At 36.3% G+C, this 19,482-nt stretch overlaps 1 protein-coding gene across 8 annotated transcripts in view; it reads left to right on the forward strand.

The window, feature by feature from the left end:
* Positions 1-19,482, forward strand: part of LOC100028308 (phospholipid-transporting ATPase FetA-like) — a 266,846-nt gene that overhangs the window by 151,955 nt on the left and 95,409 nt on the right. For all 8 annotated transcript variants that reach the window (XR_008913609.1, XM_056806042.1, XM_007498811.3 and 5 more), the window contains one exon: positions 5,070-5,158. Coding sequence is in view for 7 of the 8 variants with exons in the window: in XM_056806042.1 (XP_056662020.1) it covers positions 5,070-5,158 (89 nt within the window). In the remaining variant the exon portion in view is untranslated. The remainder of the gene's footprint in view (positions 1-5,069; positions 5,159-19,482) is intronic.

Here is a 19,482-nt window from a genome sequence, read left to right on the forward strand (position 1 = left end):
GCTGCAACTACTCCGAACTCCAACTAACTCCCTAAGTTAAGAGACCAGCTCCTTTTAAAGAGAAATTTCTTTTCTCACCTCCCCTAAATTTTCACATCTACCAATCACAGTAGATGTTTTCCACAGGACTGACCATTCTTAATTCACATCTTCTTTCGTTATCACCTTCTCTGAGTAGACTAAAACTTCATACCTCTTGCTAAGCTTGCCCTTTTGTAAGTTGCTTTACCTTTTTAGTGATTAATTTAACCTTTATAGGTACTTATCACCCTTTTGTATTAGATCTAAAAACAGACCTAGCTTAAGGTTTTGGCCTCACTATAAATATGAGTTAGGGACTTTTTCATTGTTCAGTAAGGAGTTTTACAACTTTATCTTCCCTTAAAGTATGCCTAAGTATGGGTGGAGTAATGTAAAATTCTCAATACATTCCTGATCAAGTACCTCCATTGTTTAAAATGGGGAGTAGCTTAACCAAATGTTCTAAGGTATAGTCTGAGCAGTTTTAAGATTCACAATAGAAGGGGAATAAGACAAGGGAAAGAGGAGGTATTGGAGGGTAGGGGAAATGGGTGGTGGGGATGTAATAAAAAGCAAAACACTGGTGAGAAGGAATGGAGTGAAAGGGAATGGAGCAGGATTCAAAAGGGGGAAAATAAGATGGAGAACAATACATAGTTAGTAATCATAACTGTGAATGTAAATGGCATGAACTCATCCATAAAACAAGCAGATAGCAGAGTGAATTAAAAACCAGAATCCTACTATATGCTGTTTATAGGAAACACATTTGAGGCAGGGTGACACACACAGATTAATGGTAAAAGACTGGAGCAGAATTTATTATGTGTCATCTAAAGTAAAAAAAGCAGGAGTAGCAATCATGATATCAGACAAAGCTAAAGTAGAAATTGATCTGATTAAAAGAGATAAAGAAGGAAATTATATCTAATAGTTCTATAAACAATGAAGTAATATCAATACTAAACATTTATGCACCAAATGGTAGAGCATCCAGATTTTTAAAAAATTATTTATTATAGAATCCAGATTTTTAAAGGAGAAACTAAAAGAGCTTAAGGAGGAATAGATAGTAAAACTATACTAGCCAAAGCAGTACTCAGGGGAAAATGTATATCCCTGAGTGCCTATATCAATAAAATACAGAGAAAGGAGATCAATGAATTGGATTTCCAATTTTAAAAAATTAGAAAGAAAACAAATTAAAAATCCCCAGATAAAAACCAAATAGGAAATCCTAAAAGTTAAAGGAGAAATTAATAAAATTGAAAGTAAAAGAACTATTGAACTAATTAATGAGACCAGGAGCTGGTTCTTTGAAAAAAAAAACCAAATAAAATTAAGTACTGGTTAATCTAATAAAAAGAAATAAAGATTGAAGAGAATCAAATTAATAGTATCAAAAATGAAAAGGGCTATTTCTCTTCCAATGAAGAGGAAATGAAGGCAAGCATTAAGAGCTATTTTGCCCAATTATATGGCAACAAATATGACACTCTAGGTGAAATTTGTGAATATTTACAAAAATATAAATTGCCTAGATTAATAAAAGAGGAAATAGAATACTTAAACAGCCTCATCTCAGAAAAAGAAATTGAACAAGCCACAAAAGAACTCCCTAAGAAAAAGTCTCTAGAGCCAGATTCCAAGTGAATTCTATCAGACATTTAAAGAACAACTAATCCAAATATTACAGAAAGTATTTGACAAAATAAGCAAAGAAGGGAACTTTACCAAATTCTTTTCATGATACAAATACGGTACTGATTTCCAAGCCAGAAGAACAAAAACAGAGAAAGAAAACTAAAGAACAATATCCTTAATGAACATAGATGCAAAAATCTTAAAAAACAAACAAACTAGCAAAGAGACTACAACAAGTTATCACAAGGGTTATTCACTATGGCCAGGTGGGATTTATACCAGGAATGCAAGGCTGGTTTAATATTAGGAAAACCATCCACATAATTGACCATATAAATAACCAAACTAACAGAAATCACATGATTATCTCAATAGTGCAGAAAAAGTCTTAGACAAAATGCAATACCTATTCCTATTGAAAACACTAGAAAGTATAGGGATAGAAGGGTCTTTCCTCAAAGTAGTATTTATTTTAAACCATCAGCATGTGTCATCTGCCATAGGGATAAGTTAGGAACCTTCCCAGTAAGATCAGGAGTGAAGCAAGGATGCCCATTATCACCACCATTATTTAATATTGTACTAGAGATGCTAGTGGTAGCAATTAGGGAAGAAAAAGAAATTGAAGGGATTAAAGTAGGCAATGAGGAAACTATCACTCTTTGCAGATGATATGATGGTTTCCTTAGAGAATCCCAGAAAACGAACTAAAAAGCTAATGGAAGTAATTAGTAACTTTAAATTACTTTGCTAAGTTTTAAGGATACAAAATAAACCCACATAAATCATCAGCATTTCTATATGTTTCCAACAAGACTCAGCAGCAAGAGCTAGAAAGAGAAACTCCATTTAAAATCACTCTAGACAATATATAATATTTGGGAATTTATCTGCCAAGATAAACTCAGGAATCATGTGAACAGAACTACAAAATACTTTTCATACAAATAAAACTAGATCTAAACAGTTAGAAAAACATTAATTGCTCATGGGTAGGATGAGCTAATTATAATAAAAATAACAATTCTACTTAAACTAATTTACTTCTTCAGTGCCATACCTATCAAACTACCAAAAAACTTTTTTCATAGAATTAGAAAAAATGATAAAGTTTATGTGGAAGAACAAAAGATCAAGAACGTTAAGGGAAGAACAAAAGATCAAGAACATTAAGGGAACTCATGAAAAAAAAATGTGAAGGATGGGAGCCTAGGAGTACCAGATCTTAAACTGTACTACAGAGCAGTGATCATCAAAACAATGGTACTGGCTAAGAGAGGGAAGGGCACATCAATGGAATAGACTAGGGGTAAATTGTCTCAGCAAGCTAGTGTTCAATAAACCCAAAGATTCCAGCTTTTGGAATAGGAACTCACTATTTGACAAAAATTGCTGGGAAAATTGGAAAACAGTATGGGAAAAATTAGGTTTAGATTGACATCTTACACCCTATATACCAAGATAAATTCAAAATGGGTAAATGACTTACATATAAAGAGTGAAATCCTAAATAAATTAGGTAAACATAGAATAGTATACCTGCCAGATCTTTGGGGAAAGAAGGAATTAAGACCAAGTAAGTGATAGAGAACATTACAAGATATAAAATGAATAATTTGATTATATTAAATTATAAAGGGTTTGTACCAACAAAATCAATGCAACCAGAATTAGAAGGAAAACAACAAAATCAGGAATATTTTTATAACAAAATTATCTGACAGAGGTCTAATTTCCCAAGTATATAAGGAACTAAGTCAAATTTACAAGAAATCAAAACTAACAATAATCACATGAGAAAGTATTCCAAATCCCTCCTGATTAGAGAAATGCAAATCAAAACTCTGAGGTATCATCTCACATCTAACAGATTGACCAAATGACAATAAAGGAAAATAATAAATATTGGAGGGGATGTGACAAATTTGGCACACTAATGCATTGCTGGTGGAGCTGTGAATGGATCCAACCATTGTGGAAGGCAATTTGAAATTATGCAACAAAGGGCCTTAAAAGATAGCATGCCCTTTAATACAGCTATATTACTACTGGGTTTGTAACCCAAAGAGATAAAAAAATGTTTGTACAAAAATATGTATAGCTTTGCTTTTTGTGGTGGCAAAAAAATTGGAAAATGAGGTGGTTGGTGTCCCACAATTGGGGAATGGCTGAATAAATTGTGGTATATGATGGTGATGGAATACTATTGTGCTATAAGGAATGAGGAACCTGTTGATTTCTATATGACCTGGAAAGACCTCAATGAACTGATGCAGAGTTAAATGAGCAGAACCAGGAGAACATTGTACACAGAAAGTAAAACATTGTGGAACTCTCACAGGTAACAGACTGCTACTAATAGCAATGCAATGATCAAGAACAATCCTATGGTACTTATGAAAAAGAATGCTAACCACATCTAGAGAAAGAACGATGGGAATAGAAATGAAAATGAAAAATATATGATTTTAACCCGCTTATATAAGTATATGACTTGTGGTTGTGGTTTTTAAAAGATTACTCTAAATATGAATATTATTGAAATAAGTTTTGAGTAAAAAGACATGTATAAACTGGTGGAATTGCTTGTTGGCTCTAGGAGGGGGAAGGGAAGAGGGAAGAGAGAAAACATTAATCTTGTAACCATGGAAAAATATTAAAAATAAATAAAAATAAATATGCTTCAGCAGGTGGAAAAAAAACTATATACCACAGCTTGTTTATCCATTCCTCAATTGATGGGCACCCACTCAGTTTCCAGCTCTTTGCCATTACTAAGGGAGCTGCTAAAACTATTTTTTGTGCAAGTAGGTCCTTTTCCCTTATCTCTGATTTTTTGGGGATGTAGTCCCATGATGGTATTGCTAGGTAAATGGGTATGTATAGTTTTATGGCCCTTTGACTACTGAAATCTTCACTATCACCTCTATTGTCATCCCTATAACTACAGAAGTCTTAATTATCACCTCTATTGTCAGCAAGCCCTTGCTTACTACTGTCATTGCCCTTACTCTTCCCCTTCCTAATAACCTTGCTCTTATACTGCTGTTTCTTCACCTACTGTGGGAAAGCTGTTTCACTGGCTTAGAACTTTTGAAATGAATTGGCTGTGCATTGGGGAATGTTTCCCAAAAGTTTGTGGTTCCCACTGTCAAATTCTCTTACAAAAAAAAAGTTCTTCTTTTCTTGAGATGCCTGTCAATGGAAAACATCAGGCTCTCAGAACTGTAGAGAGGAATAAGTATGAAACTTCTATAGACATAGTAGGTACTAAATTTAGAAATGTGACTTCATAGTGTGTATTTTGGGCAAGGATCATTCCCCAGGTCCTCGACCTGTTACATTGTCTTTGTTGTTCTGAATAAAACCAGTTACCCTATAAAATGCTTCTATATTTGACCTAGGTCAGGATACTAAATTAATGCAGAACAGTGGAAAGACTACCTTTAAACGGACAAGCATAGATCATCTCATGAATGTCCTTGTGATCTGGGTAAGTCAAAGAATGTTCTCTTTCCTCCTTTACAAGTAGGCAGATCATGTATAGAAGTAACTGATGTTTCCAGTGTATCTATATGCCAAAGAGAAAAAAAGAAAGCTTGTTATAAACCCTAAAGAGCTGTGTAAATATGTTAACATTAAGGACTTAAATTTGCTATGTGACAGTTGTCTACTCTCAGTTGATTAACTACTAGCCAGTGATGTTTTCATGTTACAGTGTTCTGTCTATACACGTGCTACATTTCTGTGGCATTTGCTGCCTGAATTAACTGAATTTTGCAGTAGTTCCCCAGTGATATGAGCAGTGTGGACATTTCCTGATGGGATGGAAGTTTGAGTGATCCATGGAGATGGTTGAAGAGCTTCAATACAGAGAAGCTCTTTTTTGTGACTGAAGAGAACCAAAAGATAACCCCTATGCTGTCATAGGCCTTAAGATATCAGTGAGAGCCCTTTGGTTCTTAGTAAAAAGCAGACTGTCTTGGTTGAGATGGCCCACTAAATTGGTCACTTGTGTCATCTTCCCCCTCATTGCAGAAATCAGCTGGAAGGCTAGGAGAGGCATAAATATGGAGGCAGCTGGGTAGCTGAGTGGAATGAGAGCCAGGCCTAGAGATGGGAGATCCTGGGTTCAAATTTGATCTCAAATATTTACTAGCTGTGTGACCCGGGGCAAGTCACTTAACCCCCATTGCCTAGCCTTTACCACTCTTCTGCCTTAGAACCAATACATAATACCAATTCTAAGGTTGAAGGTAAGTGTTTTAAAAAATGGCTAATATGGAAATATGCCTTGCGTGATAAAACATGTATAACCCATATCAAATTGCTTGTCAACTCCAGGAGGGGGGAGGGAAAAAGAGAGGGATACAACATGAATCATATAACTTTGGAAAACTTATGTGGAAATTTGTTATTAAAATAGAGATTACGAAAAAAAGAACAAAAACTCCTACATTTGAGAAGTGAGAGGCAGTGTGGCAGAGTGGAAATAGTGCTGACCTCACAGACAAGAAGTGCAGAGATCAAGTCTCCTTTGGTGTACTGGAATATAACAAGATAATAATTTAAGGTCTTAGTGCTTTCAGGATACTCTCAGAGACTCTAAACTGCTGGATATTTACAGATCTGCATTTGTAGGAGTTTCCTTTAATAGAATCCAGCCAAAAAACAAGAGGGGTAGGGGTGTGAGGGTGGAGTTGAAATAGCAGAGTGGGAAGACATTTAAAGTATTGAGACCTAGAAGGCAACTTGGAACTCAGTTCCCTAATTTTGTAGATGAGAACAATAATCAGTATATGTCACATACTATCTTGAAGATTGTTTCCAGTTCTGGTTGCCATATCTTAAATGGGACTGACAAACTGGACTACCTCTTGTAAAAATTAAAATTATTCTCAAATAATAAAAATATTATATTTAAGAGATTTATTAATGATCATTAGAAATAAAGGAATAAAACAGTAACAAAATAAAAACATGTGTCCATGGCTAATCTATCTGTTCAAAAACCCTGCTTACCACCACAGTTGCAAAGAGCGTGGGACCAGGAACCCCACTGAATTTTAACCCTCTGTCTACAGGAAGTACATAATGATAGGAAGTCAGTGGGCTCCTGGGTAATGCAGTTTTTAGGGTAACAGATTTCCAATTACACAATCTGGAGAAAGACTACAAGAATCTAGAATTGTTTCAAATAAAGAACACTTAAAGGAAACATCTGGCCTAGAGACTAGAAAACTTGGTAGGACAAGGGGTCCATAGTAACCATCTTCAAATATCTGAAGCATTGCTGTGTAGAAAAGAGACATTTCAAATATCTACCTATAAAAATAAGATATTGAGAAACCATTCTAGGTAAAGATCTGGCTTCATTGTGACAGTCAAATCATAGGATCAGATGTCTGAAGGTTCAAAAGTTCAAAAGCTGAGATGATATTTTGCAAAACATTTTTATAGTTTCCTATCTGTTCCAACCTCCCCACAAAAGGTGTCCAAGAAGCCTGAGAGACTATTTCCAGAGCTTTGAGGAACTCCTGGAGTCCTGGGGCCTGTGGGTGACACTCTCTTTCCTGTATAAGCTGACTTGCCCAGAGTACATTGTTGAATGGATTGAAACACTTAATGATTCACATAGTAACTTACTTATGATTAACACAACTCATTTAAAATTGCTCAAATAATACACACACTTGAAATTATAATTCAGGTATTATCCTGGAACTGTATTCTTAATCTGGTTGCATACATAATATTTTACCTGAGACTAAATTCTTACTATAAATCAGTTACATTTTTTAAATTCTAAAAATCACTCTCCAAGCATTGATTAAGGTATTAATTGTTGATTTTCTGGTTATACACCTGTCTCCTGAGTATCTATACTGAATGCTATATTAATATGTCAAGATTAGTATTCCAAATTGAAGCTCCTTATTATTACCTTCATACCAGTCCCTGTTCCTATTTCTGTTAACAGCATCATTTTTGCTTTCACCAAAGTTGGAAATATTCAGGTTATCTGTAACTTTTCCCCTGCCTTGATCCTCTACATGCAGTCAATTGCCAAATTCTGTCAATGTCATTCTTCTGCCACTTTCATCATTTCCACACTAGTTCAGGCCCTCAATATTCTTTTCCTGAACTGTTCCAATAATCTCTTTACTCGTTTCCCCCATCCAATCTTTTCAATCCATCTTACCCAACACCACCAATTTTCATAATATACAGCTTTGACCACATCACTTCTGCCCAGAAAAAATCTGTTGTTCCTCATTATTTGCCATACAGCTTTCAGACTCTAGCCTGGCATTTTGGGTCCCCCATAATTTAGCTCCAACTTACCTTTTCAGCCTTATTTCATACTACTCCTCTTTGTGGATTCTATAGTAGAGTCAATCTGAACTACTTGCTGCTCCCTAAATTTATATGCCACCTGCCTCTGAAATGTTACTCATTCTGTCACCCATACTTAGCATGCATTCACTTCTTTCAGGACCCAGTTCAGATGTCCTCTCCTCTGTGAAATATTCTTTTGATGACTCATATTTTTTAAAATAGAACACTGGAGCCACTGAATCATTGTCACAACACCCATTACCCTTCTAAAATTTTATGACCTACCTCTTCCACTAACACTAGCCCAAAACTCACCCTGCTACCATCTATCCCCTCTGGACTAGGTTTTCCACCTTGTAGGTTAGCCTTTGAGAAAAAGTGCTAAAAAAAAGCTAGAGAAGATAAGAGATCATCTAGTCCAGCCCCTTCACTTTACAGCTAAGGAAACTGAGGTCCTAAGAGGTTAATAGCTGAGCAGCAGAGCCAAGATCTGAATTTAGATCTGCTGACTTCACATTCAGAACTCATTCCACTGATTCACATTGCTCCAATCTAGGAAAATACATAATCTTTCTACAAATGCCCTAAAGGTCTGTTACATGCTATCACACATATACACCCCATGTGTATTTGGTGCTTTCTACATGCTTCCTTCTCCAAAAGAGCCTAGAAAGAACTCAGAAAATGTTAGACTCAGATAAATAACTAAATTTCAATAGCCAGCTTCTCACTGTTCTTTAAACCTTGTATACTTGCTGTGAAACAGAGACTCAAGGACCAAACTCTTTCAATCAAAGTTTAATGAATAGTCAATACTGACCAACTCCACATTTTCCCAGGCTCTCAGCATTTTAATTCAGTGTCCTTCTTTCTCTCATTTCACACAAACAAATAATTTTCTTCACTCAGTCACTCTACTTAACTTTCTAAACTCTAAATTCTTTTGTTCATTATTTCCAAGCTCCTTTCATCAGGGGACCAACATTCAAACTCCCAAGAAACTCACACAAATGCTAGTTCTTTTTTTATTGTTACCATTATATTACTTTCTCGCTTCCTAAATTATCAACACCAGCCTTAATGTTTCTAAATAAGACCATGGAATAACTAGAAGCTGTGGTTTGCTGTATGTCCCCAACCCATAAACTGGCAGCCTTGAGACATAGCTATTCCTACTTGCCAACAACTTGAAAACTGACTGCTCATTAGCTTCACTATTAGAATAGGTGATGTACTGTTATAAGGAAAGTGTGTAAGTTTGCAGAGAGAAGTGGCATGAGACCAGCAAGAAGATTCTGCAACTTGGTTCAACTTCATCCAATGCTCCTTTTTGATATGTGTAATAAATGAAAATAAGAATTATTAAATATAAAATTAATGAAATATTGTGGTCACCATTGTAAAATTTACTCTCAAACAGGAGTCCATTAGTAGCTCTTAACAATTTAATTTTTAATAAAAATGGAGAGATATATGAAAAAGGGAAATAAAGGAAGGGGACAGAAAATCTCACCTATCCAGAAAAATGCCTAAGCTGAAATCCCAAGCCCATAAGCCCTCGAACACCAAAGCCCTTGAAGACCAACAGAGAGAGAGAGAGAGAGAGAGAGAGAGAGAGAGAGAGAGAGAGAGAGAGAGAGAGAGAGAGAGAGAGAGAGAGTGTGTGTGTGTAAGAGCTCCACCCCACACCTTTTAATCCTCCATACCTACAAACAAATACCTACCACACCTATGGCTTACTCCATACACATGTGAAAAACAGAGTCTGGGGGAGGACAAACTTAGGGAGTGGTTTCTATCATCATACAGGGAAAACATAGGACAAAACATTCTCATTTTTGATAATTAAAACTAGACAACGAGGAAGATGCCTATGGGTGTAGAATGTGGTGGTTCTTGGGTGATCCAAGGTGTTGAATTTCTCAGTGGAAAAGACCAAATAATGAGTTCAGTCAGTGCTTTGGAAATAAGTGTTTTTGATTTGGAAGTAAGGGTGCATAAGACTGGATGACATCAGGGCCACCTCCACCCAGGCAGCTTCATGCAGTCCCTAAAGTTCTCCCATAACTGACCCAACAGGGCATCCTCATTCTAGGCCTGACCCTAAATGAGTTCAAGAGTTGTTAAGTTAGAATTATTCTCAGCAATACAATGATCCAAAACAACTCCAAAGGACTAATGATGAAAAATGCTGTCCATCTCCAAAGAAAAAATTGATGGGGTCTGAATGCAGATCAAACAAAACCTACTATTTTTCACTTTATTTTCTCTGTGGGGTTTTTTATATGTATCTTCTTCCACAACATGACTAGTATGGAAATATGTTTTTGCATGATTGCACATGTATAACCTATATCAAATTGCTTGTGATCTCAAGAAGAGAGGAGAGGGAGGGAGAAAATTTGGAATGCAAAAGTTTAGAAGACAAATGTTAAAAGTTGATTTTATATGTCAATGGGAAAAAATAAAATATTATTAAAAAAAGAAGTTGCTAAGTTTAGGATTTTGGTATCAACTGACAGGAGATTCAGGAACCCCTGCAAAGACATCATAACAATTTGCTAATTTGTCCTGACTTAGATGTACCAAAACTACTGCTAACAGTTTAGCTCTTTTAAATTTTATTGAGGTGGGGCAGCTATATGATTCAGTGGATTGAGAACAAGGCCTAGAGATGAAAGTTCTCGGGTTCAAGGCTGCCCTTACTTAGTTGTGTGATCCAGGGCAAGTCATTTAACTTTCATTGCCTAGTCATCACTCTTTTGATTTGGAACTGATACTTAGTATTGCTTCTAAGACAGAAGGTAAGAGTTTAAAAATCTTTTGATAGAGATTTAGTAAGTACAAATCTTAAGAGTCTGGAGAAGAGCCAAACTTGGGTTTTTACAACAGTATATCTCTCCATTGCTCTCCATTTCTGGGAGTGTATGTGATAATGAAGTTGAACCTATTGAAAAAATAGTGCCCAGCAGATAAGGCTTTGATTGAACTGCTGATTGGTTTCAAGGCTTCCTAAATATGGACAGTAAGAGGGTACATCTTGTTTCTTCTTTAAGATAGTTCCTTCATATTTTGGATGTGTCTTTGACTATAACTATCTCCTCCCAAATTGCATAGTTTGGGGTTTGGGGGTTTTTCCCCTGCATTGATCAACTTGCCAAGAAGGACTGAAGTTCTTTCCCAACTGAAGAAATATGAAACTTCCTCAGGTGTAGATGGGATAACCGACTCTGCATGCTGGTAAAACCACTTCTTTACTTCTGCAAGGAGCTCTAAATGCATGGCACTTCTATGAAGAGATATCTATTCAGCTACTCCTGTAACATCAGGGTCTTTTGGGTCCTGGTGGAGGGCTTGCAGGGCAGCAAGAAACTCCACAATTGCGGAAGCTTCCAGTAAGAGAAAGGAGTAGAGAACCAACTCATATAAGTAACTATTAGTAGGGCAATGGAAAGAACCTTTCTGGATAAAACAAAACAGGGTTCAAGTCCTGATCAAAGAGTACTTTAGAATACATACTGGGTCAAGCAGAGATCAACAGAGCAACAAGTATAAAATGTTAGGAAAGAGATGGGAAACAGAGTTTATAGTAGGGAATCCGAAGCCAGGAAATCAGCAGAGTATGTCATTGTGCTACACTACCAAGGGGGAAGGTCAGCATCAGCAGAGATGATAGTTTGTTCTTGTTCATCTCTTCTGCTCAAGGCAATATTCTTTCAGGGGAGTAGCATTTAGTCTTGAACCTTTTGTTATTACATAGCTGTATGCTTTGGCATTGATGTGAAAAACTAAACTAAAAAAATGTAAAAAAAACTAATGTGAGAAAAGCCCCTAAACTAGTATATAGTTGGAATGAATTTGTATATAGCCATAACTTATGTATGTCCTGCTAGAATTGCCTTTTCACTGTGGGACCTTGAATACCTGCTGAAATATGGCAAAAAATATGGCTCTCATAGTGTCCTAACAAGGAGCTGTCCTCAAATACATAATACCTCATTCAATGAGTCATTCACAAAGTTACCTTCATTTGTTCAGTGAGGAAGTCTTCAGTTCACAATTTCATATGGAGATATACCTCATTTTATTGTGCTTTACTTTATTGCACTTTGCAGATAATGTATTTTTAAAGTAAATTGAAAATGTGTGCTGCACTGTGTCAAACAAGCCTATCAGCACCATTTTTCCAACAACCTGTGCTCACATCTTGTCTCTGTCACATTTTAATAATGCTCAAAAAATGTTTAATGTTTTCAATATTATTTTATCTATTATGGTTATCTGTGATCAGTGATCTTCGATGTTACTATTATAATTGTTTTGGGGTGTCACAAACAATAACCATATAACATGGTAAACTTGATGGATAAACGTTGTGTATATTCCAACTGTTCCACCTACCAGCTGTCCTCCCATCTCTCTTCCTCTCCTTGGGCTTCCCTATTCCCTGTGGCACAACAGTATTAAAAAATATTACATAGACATAATTGATAAAGCATCAGCAAGGTTTGAGAGGATTGGATCCAATTTTGAAAGAAGTTCTACTATAGGCAAAATGCTATCAAACAGTTGTTTGAGAAATCTTTCATAGAAATGAAGATTCAGTTGAGGCACCAAATCTTATTATTGCATCATTTTAAGAAACTGCCATATCACAATCTTCAGCAACTATCTGATCAGTCAGCAGCCATCAACAATGAGGCAAGATCCTCCACCAACAAAAGAATACAACTCACTGAAGACCCACATGATGGTTAGCACTTTTTAGCAATAAAGTATTTTTAAAGTAAGATATGTACTTTTTTTAGACATAATACTATTACACACATAATAGACTACCATATAGTATGAACATAACTTTTATATACACTGGAAAAATGAAAAAATTTATATGACTCACTTCATTGCAATATTCACTTTATTGTGGTGGCCTGGAACCAAACTTGCACTATTTCTGTATATGTATGTATGTCTGTATAGCTGTACATGGGTCAAAAAACAGTTTGTACCTCTGAAGTTCTACTAGAATTTTCTGAGAAAGTTTCTTGAATTATCACTTACTTAGAGATGAAAGAATGGGTTAATGACACAAAAAGCCAAGACAGTAAGAAAGACCTTGAATCCAGACTCCTTCAGAGGAATGGGTTGTTTTGGACTTCATTTTTCTTTTTCTTTTTTTTCTTTTTTTATTTGAGCATTTCCAAACATTATTCATTGGAGACAAAGATCATTTTCTTTTCCTTCTTCCCCCCCCCCCCACCTCTCCCATAGCTGACGCGTGATTCCACTGGGTATCACATGTGTTCTTGATTCAAACCCATTTCCATGGTGTTGGTATTTGCATTAGAGTGTTCATTTACAGTCTCTCCTCAGACATGTCCCCTCAACCCCTGTAGTCAAGCAGTTGCTTTTCCTCAGTGTTTTTACTCCCATAGTTTCTCCTCTGCTTGTGAATAGTGTTTTTCTCCTAGATCCCTGCAGATTGTTCAGGGATATTGCATTGCCACTAATGGAGAAGTCCATTACGTTCGATTGTACCACAGTGTCTCTGTGTACAATGTTCTCCTGGTTCTGCTCCTCTCGCTCTGCATTACTTCCTGGAGGTTGTTCCAGTCTCCATGGAATTCTTCCACTTTATTATTCCTTTGAGCACAATAGTATTCTATCACCAACATATACCATAATTTGTTCATCCACTCCCCAATTGATGGGCATCCCCTCTTTTCCAATTTTTATCCACTACAAAGAGTGCAGCTATGAATATTCTTGTACAAGTCTTTTTCTTTATTATCTCCTTGGGGTACAAACCCAGCAGTGCTATGGCTAGATCAAAGGGTAGACAGTCTTTTATCGCCCTTTGGACATAGTTCCAAATTGCCCTGCAGAATGGTTGGATCAATTGACAACTCCACCAACAATTAATTAATGTCCCTACTTTGCCACATCCCCTCCAGCATTCACTGCTTTCCTCTGCTGTCATGTTAGCCAATCTGCTAGATGTGAGGTGATACCTCAGAGTTGTTTTGATTTGCATCTCTCTGATTATAAGAGATTTAGAACACTTTTTCATGTGTTTATTAATATTTTTGATTTCTTTATCTGAAAACTGCCTATTCATGTCCCTTGCCTATTTATCAATTGGAGATTGGCTTGATTTTTTGTACAATTGATTTAGCTCTTTGTAAATTTGAGTAATTAAACCTTTGTCAGAGGTTTTTATGAAGATTGTTTCCCAATTTGTTGCTTCCCTTCTGATTTTAGTTACATTAGTTTTGTTTGTACAAAAACTTTTTAATTTGATCTAGTCAAAATGATTTATTTTACATTTTGTGACTCTTTCTAAGTCTTGCTTGGGTTTAAAGTCTTTCCCTTTCCAAAGGTCTGACATGTATACTATTCTGTATTTGCCTAATTTACTTATAGTTTCCTTCTTTATGTTCAAGTCATTCACCCATTTTGAATTTATCTTGGTGTAGGGTGTGAGGTGTTGATCCAAACCTAATCTCCCACACTGTCTTCCAATTTTCCCAGCAGTTTTTATCAAATACTGGATTTTTGTCCCAAAAGATACTGTCTTGCTGAGTTCACTTGCCCCAAGTCTATTCCACTGATCCTCCTTTCTGTCTCTTAGCCAGTACCAAATTCTTTTGATGACCGCTGCTTTGTAATATAGTTTGAGATCTGGGACTGCAAGGCCCCCTTCCTTTGTATTTTTTTCATTATTTCCCTGGATATCCTTGTTCCTTTGTTCTTCCAAATGAACTTTGTTATGGTTTTTTTCTAAATCAGTAAAGAAATTTTTTGGCAGTTCAATGGGTATGGCACTAAATAGATAAATAAGTTTGGGTAGGATGGTCATTTTTATTATATTGGCTCATCTTACCCATGAGCAATTAATGTTTTTCCAATTGCTCAAGTCTAGTTTTAGTTGTGTGGCGAGTGTTTTGTAGTTGTGTTCATATAGTTCCTGTGTTTGTCTCAGGAGATAGATTCCTAGGTATTTTATTTTGTCTAAGGTGATTTTGAATGGGATTTCTCTTTCTAGTTCTTGCTGCTGAGCTGTATTGGAAATATTTAGAAATGCTGATGACTTGTGCAGGTTTATTTTGTATCCTACAACTTTGCTAAAGTTGTTGATTATTTCAATTAGCTTTTTGGTTGAATCTCTAGGATTCTTGAAGTAGACCATCATGTCATCCGCAAAGAGTGATAATTTGGTCTCCTCCTTGCCTATTTTGATGCCTTCAATTCCTTTATCTTCTCTAATTGCTACTGCTAGTGTTTCTAGTACAATGTCAAATAATAGAGGTGATAATGGGCATCCTTGTTTCACTCCTGATCTTATTGGGAATGCCTCTAGTTTATCCCCATTGCAGATGATATTAGCTGATGGTTTTAGATATATACTCTTTATTATTTTTAGGAATGACCCTTCTATAGCTATGCTTTCTAGTGTTTTTAATAGGAATGGGTGTTGTATTTTATCAAAGACTTTTTCTGCATCTATTGAAATAATCAGGTGATTTTTGCTAGTTTGCTTGTTGATGTGGTCAATTATGTGGATGGTTTTCCTAATATTGAACCAGCCCTGCATCCCTGGTATAAATCCTACTTGATCATGGTGGATGACCCTTCTGATCACTTACTGGAATCTTTTTGCTAGTATCCTATTTAAGATTTTTGCATCTATATTCATTAGGGAGATTGGTCTATACTTTTCTTTCTCTGTTTTTGACCTGCCTGGTTTTGGAATCAGTACCATGTTTGTGTCATAAAAGGAGTTTGGTAGAACTCCCTCTTTGCTTATTATGTCAAATAGTTTGTATAGTATTGGGATTAACTGTTCTTTGAATGTTTGATAGAATTCACTTGTGAATCCATCAGGCCCTGGGGATTTTTTCTTAGGGAGTACTTTGATGGCCTGTTGGATTTCATTTTCTGATATGGGATTATTTAAGAATTCTATTTCTTCTTCTGTTAGTCTAGGCAATTTATATTTTTGTATATATTCGTCCATATCGCCTAGATTGGTATATTTATTGCCATTTAATTGGGCAAAGTAATTTTAATGATTGCCTTAATTTCCTCCTCATTGGAGGTAAGGTCCCCTTTTTCATCTTTGATGCTGTTGCTGTTAATTTGCTTTTCTTCTTTCTTTTTTTAATTAGATTGACCAGTACTTTGTCTATTTTGTTTGTTTTTTCAAAGTACCGGCTTCTAGTCTTACTTATTAGTTTACTAGTTCTATCACTTTTGATTTTATTAATTTCTCCCTCAATTTTTAGGATCTCTGGTTTGGTTTTCTTCTGGGGGTTTTTAATTTGTTTGCTTTCAAGTTTTTTATTTGCATTTCCAATTCATTGATCTCTGCCCTCCCTAGTTTGTTAATATATGCACTCAGGAATATGAATTTACCTCTGATTACTGCTTTGGCTGCATCCCAAAAGGTTTGAAAGGATGTCTCACCATTGTCATTTTCCTCAATGAAATTATTGTTTCTATGATTTGTTCTCTAACTGATTTTGGAGTAAAATATTATTTAATTTCCAATTAATTTTTTATTTTTTTTCCATATACCCATACTGATCATTATTTTTATTGCCTTGTGATTTGAAAAGGCTGCATTTATTATTTCTGCTTTTCTGCATTTGTATGCCATGTTTCTGTGACCTAGTGTATGGTCAATCTTTGTGAATGTGCCATGTGGTACTGAGAAGAAGGTGTATTCCTTGTTGTCCCTATTTATTTTTCTCCATATGTCTATTAACTCTAATTTTTCTAAGATTTCATTCACTTCTTTTACCTCTTTCTTATTTATTTTTTATTTGATTTATCTAAATTTGATAGTGGTTGTTTCAGATCTCCCACTAATATGGTTTTACTGTCTATTTCTTCCTTCAATTCTCCTAGTTTCTCCATTGGAAATTTTGGTGCTATACTATTTGGTGCATACATGTTGATTAGTGATATTTCCTCATTATCTAAAGTCCCTTTTAACAAAATATAATTACCTTCCCTATCCCTTTTAATCATGTCTATTTTTGCTATGGCTTTGTCGGATATCATGATTGCAACTCCTGCCTTCTTTCTATTAGTTGAGGCCCAGAAGGTCTTACTCCATCCACATGCGGGTGTCTACCTGCCTCATGTGTGTTTTTTGAAGACAACATATGGTAGGGTTTTGGATTCTAATCCATTCTGCTATTCGTCTACGTTTTATGGGTGAGTTCATCCCATTCACGTTCAAAGTTATGATTGTCACTTGTGGACTCCCTGGCATTTTGATATCCTCCCCTAATTCTGACCTTTCTTCTTTAGCTATAACCTTTTAAGCCAGTGATTTACTTTAAACCAATCCCCCTAGACCCCTTCCTTGATATGTTTCCCTTTCTAGCACCATACTTTTTGTTCCCTCCTCCTCCCCCCTCTCCTTCCCTACCTTTTTGTGTTCCCTTCCCCCCTACCCCCTTGGTTTTCCCTTCTCCCTACCCCTGTTGGATAAGATAGAATTCAAGATCCCAATGGATCTGGATGCTCTTCCCTCTCAGAGTTGATTTCACTGAGAGTAAAGTATAAGTAAAAACTCTCTTCCTCTCTTTCTTATAGGAGTTATCTTCCCCTCCCCTTCCCATGTGTATCTTTGTGTGAGAAAGATTATTCTATTTAGGTTTTTGGGGTGTTTTTTTCTCTCCCCCCCTATTTCTTGGAGTATATCTTAGTACTATCAATGATTCCCCTCTCCCTTTTCCTTTCTATCCCCCCCTTTCTCTATATCATCTTGATGCTCCAAATGTTCCCTATGTGTGATTCTTCTTACTACTCTGATGATGCATATAATTTTTGAGTTATACATTACATTTTCCCCACATATTAATATATATAAATTGATATAAATGTAGTCCTTATAGAAGAGAGTTTGAATAAAAGAAAAAAAATCATATTTTTCTCCTTTTTCCTTTCCTTCATATTTACCTTTTAAGGTATTCCATGCTCTTTGTTTTTTGATATCGAACTTTCCACAGAGCTCTGGTCTTTTCTTTGCAAAAACTTGGAAATCTTCTATTTTGTTGAATGCCCAAACTTTTCCCTGGAAGTATAGAGTCAATTTTGATGGAGAGTTGATTCTTGGTTGAAGACCCAGCTCTCTTGCCTTTCTGAAAATCATGTTCCATGCCTTATGATCATTCAGAGTGGAAATTGCAAGGTCTTGTGTGACCCTGATTGGCATTCCTTTATATCTAAATTGTCTTTTTCTGGCTTCTTGTAAGATTTTTTCTTTTGCTTGAAAGCTTTGGAATTTGGCAATTACATTCCTGGGAGTTGTCTTTTGGGGATTTAGTATAGAGGATGTTCTGTGAACTCTTTCAATGCCTGTATTTCCCCCTTCTTCTAGAATCTCTGGGCAGTTTTCTTTGATTATATCTTGTATTATAATGTCAAGATTATTATTTATTTATGGTTATTCTGGAAGGCCAATTATTCTCAGATTGTCTCTCCTTCCTCTATTTTCCAAGTCTATCACCTTGTCAGTGAGATATTTTATGTTCTCTTCTAATTTCTTGGTCTTTTGGCTTTGCTCTATTAATTCTTGCTCTTATGCAAGATCATTGTCTTCCAGTTGCCTGATTCTGACCTTTAAAGCCTGGTTTTCCTTTTCAGTTTGGTCAAACTGTTTTTGTAGTTGCATTTTTTCATGCTTCAAATTGTCAGATTCCTTTTGCATTATTTCCCACTTTTCCTGCTTGAAGGCTTCCATATTTTTGATCATTTCTGATTTAAATTCTTCAAGAGTTTGTGGAGAGTTTCCATTTCCTTTGGAGGGTATCGTAGCATTTGCTTGTGTTTCCACTTCTGTCCCCTCTGTATTTTGTATTTTTGCTCCATAAAATGTGTCCAAAGTCACCCCCTTCTTCTTGTTTTTCTTGGTGTTTGGAGGTTTTTGTACTTCTGTACTGTTTTCCATCTCTGGCTGAGTGAGGAGGACTGGCTCTTCGTGTATCTTTCTGATGGTCTGAGGCTTTAGCCCCAGGCAGATTGACCTTTCTCCACAGCTGTTCTGTCTTCCCAGGGAGGCCCAGGGTCTGTCCTCCCCTGCCTGCTGGCATTTTGCGAGTTACTACTCTCAGTTCCCTCCAGTTGCTTCTCTGCTGCCTTACTTTCACGCTCTGGGCCTGGCACAGCACTGTCCGCGAGGTATCTCAGTGCCTTTGCTGGCCCTGAGGTTTCTGTTCTTTCAGAAGACCCTACTCTCTAAGGGGGGAGGGGTCGTGGCCTCCCTGGGTTCTGAGGACTCCTGATGGGATTAAATTCAGCTGGTGTGGGCAGAATGAGCCCTGAACCAAAAAAAACTCCTCCTCTACAGTCTGTGTTGAATGCCCAGAGACTGGCCCAGGTTACTTTCAGCAACCCCTTTGCCAGCCCTGAGGTTTCTGTTCTTTCAGAAGCTCTGAGGGTTCCTAGTGGGATTAGGTTCAGCTG

This window comes from Monodelphis domestica, chromosome 7 (assembly GCF_027887165.1).
Source record: "Monodelphis domestica isolate mMonDom1 chromosome 7, mMonDom1.pri, whole genome shotgun sequence".
Classification (NCBI taxonomy): Eukaryota; Metazoa; Chordata; class Mammalia; order Didelphimorphia; family Didelphidae; genus Monodelphis; species Monodelphis domestica.